General features: G+C 51.3%; 1 protein-coding gene across 1 annotated transcript in view; it reads right to left on the reverse strand.

Annotated features, from left to right (window-relative positions):
- Positions 1-7,110, reverse strand: part of NCAN (neurocan) — a 30,721-nt gene extending 23,611 nt beyond the window's left edge. Inside the window, exons 1-4 of the mRNA XM_006885964.1 lie at positions 7,077-7,110; positions 6,834-6,960; positions 2,616-2,695; positions 1,278-1,667 (exon numbers count right to left, since the gene is read on the reverse strand). Coding sequence (XP_006886026.1) covers positions 1,278-1,667; positions 2,616-2,695; positions 6,834-6,960; positions 7,077-7,110 — 631 coding nt within the window. The remainder of the gene's footprint in view (positions 1-1,277; positions 1,668-2,615; positions 2,696-6,833; positions 6,961-7,076) is intronic.
- Positions 7,111-8,677: the final 1,567 nt, after the last annotated feature.

Consider the following 8,677-nt stretch of genomic DNA (forward strand, 5'->3'; position numbering starts at 1 on the left):
CTTTGAAAGCCTGGTGACTCCAGGCACCACACAGCAAAATGCTGCCCCGTCCGGCGCCCTCCCTGTGATTGGTTCCCGGTCAGACCATGGTGATACAGAGTTTTCAGGGGCTGATTGTCAGAACTAGATTGCCAGATTGTTCCTCCTAGTCCCTCTTAGTCTGGAAGCACCATGGAAACTAGTTCAGCAACACGTAAGCCTCTGCTGACAGATGGGTGGGGGCTGTGCGTGAGATGCACTGGCTGGGAATAGAGCCCAGGGCTTCTGTATGGAAGGTGAGAACTCTATAACGGAACCACTTAATGCTATATTAAATTCAATGATCAAAAATTGGATTTAAAAAAAGAGGCTGAAATCGTTCCTAGATATTGTGGGAGGTTGACCTGTAGACTACAAGACCAAGCTGCAAGTTGTCGTGTACCGTAGAGTTGGAACCAACCCATAGTTGAACCTCCAGCGGGTTTTCAGAGGCAGTAAAAACCCACACAAGGAGTTGATATGGAGGCAGTAAATCTCACAGGAGTTGACCGCTCATCTTTCTCCTCTGGTTGTTGTTATGTGCCGTCAAGTCGCCTGCAACTCATAGTGACCCTATGTACAACAGCCCTAAACTCCGCTCTGTCCTCTGCCAATCGCACTGTCTCCGACACTCCCATCCCAATTACCCCAGTCACTGAATCAACCCACCTCATAGAGGGCCTTCCTCTCCTGCGCCGTCCCTCCACCCTCCCAAGCATGATGTCCCTCTCTAAGGACCGGTCTCTCCTCACAACATGTCCAAAGTATGTTAGACGGAGCCTCAGAATCCTTGCCTCCAAGGAGCCACCCGGTTTAACCCTTTCCAGGACAAATCTGTTTGTTTTCCTAGCAGTCCATGGTATTCTCAGTACTCTTCTCCAGCACCACAGCTCAAAGGCATCAATTCTCTTTCTATCCTTCCTGGTCATTGTCCAACTCTCTGATGCATAACAAGTGATTGCGAAGACCATGGCCTGTATCAGACACACCTTAGTCTCCAGAGAGACACCATTGCAGCTGGTGGATTTGAACCACCTACCTGTGCACTGGTAGCACAATCCCTTACCACTAACCCACCAGAGCTCCCTACAAGAGAATGGTGCTAATGGCAGGTTAGTACCTGTGGAGAACTTCCACCACAGATGGAACAAAAGGCGACTGAGTTCAGAGAGTGGTTTTTTAAATGTTACAAAGTGGGTGCGCTCCCCGCCTAACCCCACCACCTGCCAGGCCCTAGCCCCTCTTGCACTGGAACTCACCTGTCACCTCCAGGGGCACCAGGTCCTGCTCATCCTCAATGCCTCGCACCACCTGGCAGCGGTAGAGTCCGGAGTCGCTGGCCCTCAGGGGCCCGAGCAGCAATGTGCCATTGGTACGGTGTGAGGGATACGAGGGCAGCGACACTCGTCCCTGCCAGCCCTTGGCTACCCGCACCACATTGTCTTTTGCCACCAGTATGGGCAGGTCTTGTCGCTGGCCGGACGCTGTCCGCACCTTGGTCCACTTGATCCTAGGGGCATCTCGGGCCACACCAGGTCGCAGCTTCAGGGTAAAGAGGCAAGGGAGGGACACCAGCTCAGCGAGTGCAGCCCGCACTGCCCCTGAACCCACCTTCTGCATGTGGAGCCCCTTCTCAGCATCCTGTGTGCCTGTGAGGGAGAAGGCAGAGAACTTGACTCAGAGGTGAAGATTAGAGAGAATGCTGCTTTCCTCATGTCACAGATGGGGAGACCACGGGGAGGGATAAGTGATCTATGTGACCCCCACAAAATAGTGATAGGTCTGTGATCTTCATCCCCGCAGAAGGGGAGCAACAGGGTCAAACCCATCATGGTCTTGCCTGTACTCAAAAATCCAGACGCCATAAGCCTCTCTATAGACCAATGGGGTGAGGAGACACCTTCACTGTCAATGTCAAGTTTCCTTTTCTGAACCTCAGTCTCTCCAGAAATTAAGCAGGGGGCAACAATCGGATGGGAAATTGTGTTTGTGGAGTACTTTCTGGATGTCAGGTAGGTAATTTTATAGCAACCAGGTCATTGCATCTTCTTAAGCATATGCAGAAATGGCAATGTAACATCCTCTTTGGGGGTGTTGGGTAATCTGAGGCTCAGAGAGGTAACACTACTTTCCTAAAGCCACAAAGCAGATCAGTGAGGGATTTCCAAATCCTTTTGACAACCCTTCTAGAAATGCTAGAGAAACAAGTACTCACCTCCCTTTCCATTACTCCTCTACACCCCCATTGTAGATATCACTAATCAATCTTCACACCAATCTCAATTCATCTTTCATTTGTTCTCTCTCGGCACCCACGTGCCCATGCTTTCGCTCCCTTTTGCTCTCCTAGCTCATTTCAGTTGAACAGTTAAAACAGTTCAGAGGTGGGAACTTCCAGCCTCCGCTGGCAAAGACTAAAAATAATGTCTCAGGTGTCTGGTTTGCTTTTGACTGTTCAAAGACCTTTTTCATCTATTCTTGTTCTATTCTCTGGACCAAGCCAGGGAGCCAGCAACAGAAGGCTGTGGAGTTAAAAAGCAACTCCTGACCGTCAAGCTCCTGGACCCCAGCCTCTTTCTCCATACAAGCCTACTTACCCTGTTCCGCAACCACAAGAAGCAGCATTGGGAACATCAGGAGGCCTGTGGCCCAGGCAGAAGTGACCCCCATCCTGGACCTGGAAAAAGAGAGGGCAGGAGGAGAGGAGAGGAAGGCTAAGTAACAGCAAGATCTGTTCAGCTTCTTGGAATGGGAATCCAGGGCTCAGAGAGGCCAGGAAGTAATTCAAGGTCACACAGCAAACAAGCAAGGGCTGAGCTATAATTCAAACCCAGGACCAGCTGATTTCAGAATCTGAGCAGTGATGCCTCATGGTCAAAAGCATGGAGCAAGTCTGTCTGGGGAGTTTGTCTTTCTGCATTTTCCTTGCTGTGTCACCTTGGGAAAGTAGCTTAACTTCTCTGTGTTCTGTTTCTTCATGGGTCAAATGGGGATAATATGGTTGGAAGGAAGAGATGAGTCAATGCATTTTAAAATGCTTTTTAAGCTTCCTGATATGAAGGAATATATTTCAGTGCTGTTACGATTATTGACCTTCCCACAGCCCAGATTGGGATCCTATTTTTCAGGTTGGCTTCCTCCTTCAGACTGAGGGCCTCCTGGAGAGAAGCAGCCAGCCCAGTTACCCCTGAGTCCCCAGTATTTAAGTATGGTCGCCCTTGACACGATTCTCAGCTTCAATTCCAGGATTTGGTTGTCACCAAGATTCTATTCTTAGTTTCTGGGATTCCTGAGGAACTGCCAGCTCCTTGCCGGAAAAGGGGGCTTTGCCCCGGCCCACCTGCCACCCTCTCTATTTGCTATCTGGTGAGGGTGTCTCTACAGCCCACAGAGAAACCTCAGTAGTGGGAATAGCCATATAGAGGGGTGGTGGCCCATGGACATCTGGTGGATAATTATTGAGTACCTGCTGTATGCAAACCCCACCCCAAGCACGGAGGACCTCCCAGCCTTCATATTCTGTTAAGACCTGGGATATTGGGCAAGTGATCCCTCCCCAAAGGCCCCCTACCCTCCAGACTCCCCCTCACAGGACCAGGCTCAGGAGAGGCAGCAGATGGGAAGTGAGAACATCATGTGCAAGCTCAGCCCTTGTACACACACAGTCTCATTTTAAAAATTAGCACTAAGGAGAGGTGGGATGGAGTCTCAGAATGGGAGCTGTTGAGGATAGCAGACTCAGTCCAGTTCCCAGAGGCCAGGACCAGGATGCCATCAGGGACCTGTCCGCGGTGCTGAACCTTCAGACAGCACTGCAGCATCACAGCCCATCTGATCTCTGCTCAGTCCCCATAACCACATACCTGTTGTTTGTTGTTGTTGTTATGTGCCGTCGAGTCGCCTGCGACTCATAGCGACCCTATGTACAACAGCCCTAGGGGCACATAAAAGGCTAGTGGCTTGCCAAGGGTGACAGACCAGGGAAACCACAGACACCAGGCCCAGGACTGGTGCTCCCCAATGTGAAATCAGAAACTTTGTCAGCTTCTGGCACCATTCCAGTCTGTCCTTAGTTCTCCCCCGGAGACCCCAAGCATATAGGAGCCCTTGATGCATAGTCACATCTGATGAGACATTAAGGGATAGGGATGAGGATGGGGCAGAATCCAGGGCTGTGACTACCTCAGGAATGACAAGGTCAGGGACTTGACATCACACTGTGCACACACAGATGTGCACATGGTCACAACTCTCATACACTGACAGATCCATACTCAGATTCACGTGTACACACATTCATATACACATGCACACGGACTCGCATGAATGTCACACGTACCACAAATTCAGACACATAAACACACACTCATACTTCAACACCATGCATACTGGGTGACCTTAGACAAACTGCTTCTTTGCTCTATGCATCAACATCTCCATCTGTAAAATGGGGATATTCACCTAATAGCATTCTCTTGGAGATTAAATGATTAAATAAGTAATATCTTTGATACCTTCACCTTGAACAGCAGCTTCCTATACACAGTGCTTCATGCACATGCTCAAATATACTGCTCAGTGACAAATACAGAATCTTCGGGACACGCCCCCTTCTCCACACCCAAGCACTCGATCCCCCCTCCAATGCTTACCCTCACTAACCCCTACCTCTTCTCTCAAAATGCCTCCTCCCAGGGCTGCTAGAGGTGAGCGTTTACACAGCTGCCTAGAGCTCGTCCCCCTCATGAATAATGTACGTATCTCATGCATATGTAAGTAGAGCTGCGAAGTGGGGCGAGGGGTGCTGGAGGAGGGGCTGCCCGAGATGAGGGTGGGGGTGTGGCTCACACCTACTACTGTCTGGGTGGATTTGGCAGTGGCTGTTTTTGTGTTTGTGGCTGACTGTGCTTCTGGAGTGTATGTGAGGTCACACCTCAAGGCTTGGGAATATATACATGCAGTCACAGCGGCAGTGGGGGAGGAGAGTTCCCTGTCAGTGGGCACAGGGATAACTGTGGTCTCGCTGCTTGTGTAAGTCTGAAAGTCCACTGGCAAGGGCTGGGCACACGTGTGTGTCCTGGCCAGTGAGTCTGCGTGTATTGTGTGCCTAGATGTGAAGATGGACAACTCAGAAGAGAAAGAAAGCAGAGTCAGCAAATCACATCAGGGGTCCCTTTCAGGGGTCCCTTGCTAACTCCCCAATTTTACACATAGGACACATCTCACACCCAAGGGTCACAGTGCAAATCCACAAAGAGGAGCCTTGCTGTATATATACAAGGACACATATCCATACGGTAGAGACTCAGGAGACACAGAGATTCACACGGACATCAACAAAGAGACAATACAGGAACTCACAGGCTTATCTTCTGCACAAAGACGCATGCCCACAGGCTCACACCCCCTAAGTAAGCCCCTCATCAGCCTTGCACAATCAGGCACTGCTCCTTACAGACATGTGCAAATGCATGTACAATAGTACCAGTCCCTGGCACAGCCTGACTGGAGAAAGGTGGCCTTGGTGGCTGGTGGTCACACAACCATTGTGCCACCTGGTGACAAGGACCCAGTACAAGTTTCCGGACAAAGACAAAACCTCAGTCCCATCAACTCGTGGAGGACACCAGACCGCCTAATCACAGGCACCAGACCACCTCATCAGGCAGACACATCCACCTCCAAGGAGGGTTCATTTGATTTGGGGATGACCACGAGCCAGTGAAAGTGCTGGGATTCCAGGGTCCCAAGACTCACAGACCTCCCACAGCTTCCCATTCCGCTCCTAGCTTCTTCCTCCATCTCGCTCCCTGCTGGGGCCAGTGCCAGCCCATTGATGCTGCTGAGAGGAACAAAGCCCCACGCACAGGGGCTGGGGACTGCTCCTGCCCTGACGAGGGTGGTCCTGCACTGGGTACCCAGTCCCATCTTCCTGAGCCCATGGCCCCATACCAACCAAGAAAGGGCTTCTGCACCCATCTACACAGACAGATGGAATGAAGGGGTGAGGCAAGGGACTGTGTCACGCTGTGAACACATGGGTAAGTGAGGAGGTGATAGGTGGCCCCCTCTCTGGGCTGAATAGCCCTGGCAGCATTTGGGGCATTTGGAGCTGGTCCCCCACCCAGTACATATCTGGGAAGATCTCTTTTCTAGGGGAGAGGGCAACACCCAAACTCCAGGTCTGAGGGAACAACAGGAAGCTCCTGGGGTATAATAGGGTCCCCTAGAACCTCGTCCTGAGTCAGGACGTGGTAACTAGAACCCGCCTGAAAGGGAGACTAGGAGACACCCCTTCCCCAAGACCGAGTCTCATTAATTCTCAGCACAGACCCTCTTTATCCTTCTCAGAATGATCTTGGGGCCCCTGCCCACTGAGTCCTATCTGAGATCCTCTATTCAGCCTCAAATTGGGAATACCCACTTAAAATCTTGGGGTACTTCAGCTCAGCCACGGGGTGCCCCATTATGAAGTCCCTCACACCCACCATCTGGCTATCCCCTGCTTCTCTCAAAACTCGGGGTGCCCCTCCCCCAGCGCCTCCTCCTCCAAAGCAGAGATCCACCCCCAGTCTGCCTCCCTCTCTATCCTGGGGTCATTTCTGCATTCTCCGGACACTCTCCTTCCAAATCCTTGTCTCCCTCCATGACATTCCGAAGCCCACTCCTAGTTTGCTTTCCCTCCCCAGCCGGGGCTCCCCTCCCCCACCAGCCCCTTCCCCACTCTGGGAGCTTCTCCCTGAATCCAGGCGCCTTCCCCAGTTTCCCAGCGCGGTTTCCAATTCCGAGATCCCCTCCCCCAGTCGGACCCCCACCTGGCTCCTAGCTCGGACGCATCCCTGGGACTGCCGCCCGGCACAAAGGACGCTCGGGCTCGGCTCGCTCGGCGCGGGGTCCAGCCCTGCGCCCTGCGCTCCGCTCGCCCCAGCGCCGCCTCAACGGCTTATAAAGGGGCTGCGGGGCTGCGCTGCGCATGCGCCCCCCGCAAGCCCGAGGCTGCTGGCAGCGCGAGGCAGGGGGCTCCGGTTCCTAAACCCCCCACCCCTTCCACCACTCACCCAGCCCACGGAGAGGCAGCGCTCGTTTCCCCATTCAGCCTGTGCCAAGAGCATCATTCTATGTCCCAAGCGGGCTCTTGGGTGGAGCCAGCTCCATTTCACAGGTGGGGAAACTGAGCCTCAGAGAAGCAGAACAGCTTCTCAAGGTCATCCACAGGGAAAGCGCAAAACTGAGATTAGAGCCTCAATTTGCCCGCTACTCAAGAGCTCACACTCCAAGGATTTTGGACCATTTATACCCTGGGACGAGTGTCTGAATCAAGCAAACAGTGGACACGTGAGGTTGCAAATTGAACTGTTGAAGGTTTGAGTCCACCCAGAGGCGCCTCAGAAACACCTTCTGATTCACTTCTGAAAAAATCAGCCATTGGAAACCCAAGCACGGTTCTACTCTGACATATGTGGAGCCAAACAGTAGTGAGTTGGGTGTTCACTTGAGGGCAACTGGTTTACCGGTACGGTCAAGGAAAGAGAGGTTCTGAGAAAGTAGGGACCCTCCTGGCCACTCAGCTGGTAAGAGACGTGTAGAGGTTGGGTTTGAGTATGGCCGCCACACGCCAGAGTTCGTTCCATCACCTCATTCATCTTTTCCATCCAGTCAGCCTTCCCTTTACGAGCATCTGCTGGATGCCAGTCCTGTTGCCGGACTAAGAATGTTCGTGGTTTAAAAAAAATGCTCATGGTTTGGGCAGGGGTCATATACGTATTCTGAAGGGGAAGGCCCTTATCTGGAGAAGCTGAAAACTGGGAACCAACTCATAGCTGACTCGCCAGCAGGTTTTCAGAGGCAGTAAATCACAAGGGAGGAGATTGCTCATGGAGCGGTCAGTGGATTTGAACTGCATGCCTTTGGGGATGGCAGCCCAACAACTCCTCCGCCACCATTGCAGTCTTGGAATATTATTCAGCTCTTTAAAAGGATGAAATTTATCAGGGGCAGGAAGGAGTAGAAAAAGGGGAAACTACTAGTTAGAAGGCAACAAATTTTTGTTGAGAGGGATGGAAAACATGGCAAAAGCACTTTGCAAATGATTGCACTGCATGGCTAATGTAATTGATCTCATGGAACTGTATACATGGAAAACGCTGAACTGGCAAATGTACTAAAACTTGTATTTTTTACAATAGGGGGAAAGGCATTGAAGCACTGATAACATGTTGCAAAGTGGGTGAACCTCGAAAACATTGCTCTCAGTGAGAGAAGCCACACACAAAGGTGTGTACTGAATGATTCTATTTCTGTGAAATGCCTCCCTTCCTCCAAAAAAAATCCATAGAACACAAAAGCCACTACTATCAAGTGAATTCTGCTTCACAATATCCCTTTAGGACAGAAAACTGCCCCAAGACTCTGAATTTTGGCAGAAGCAGACTGCCACATCTTTGTAACATGGGATGGCTGGTGAGTTCATACTGCAGACCTATTGGCAGTCAAGCTCTAACCACTGCAGTCTCAGGACCACTGGCCTCTGAGAAAACCTGCTAGTTGGTTCCATGTTGACTGCATTTAAAAACAACAACATGAAATATTCAGGGAACAACTCATAACAACCTATGTACAGCAGCTTTGAAGCCTGCCCTGTCCTGAGCCAGTCTCACTG

The sequence above is a fragment of the Elephantulus edwardii genome, unplaced genomic scaffold (genome assembly GCF_000299155.1).
Source record: "Elephantulus edwardii isolate Elephantulus edwardi_28Jun2011 unplaced genomic scaffold, EleEdw1.0 scaffold00045, whole genome shotgun sequence".
Lineage (NCBI taxonomy): Eukaryota > Metazoa > Chordata > Mammalia > Macroscelidea > Macroscelididae > Elephantulus > Elephantulus edwardii.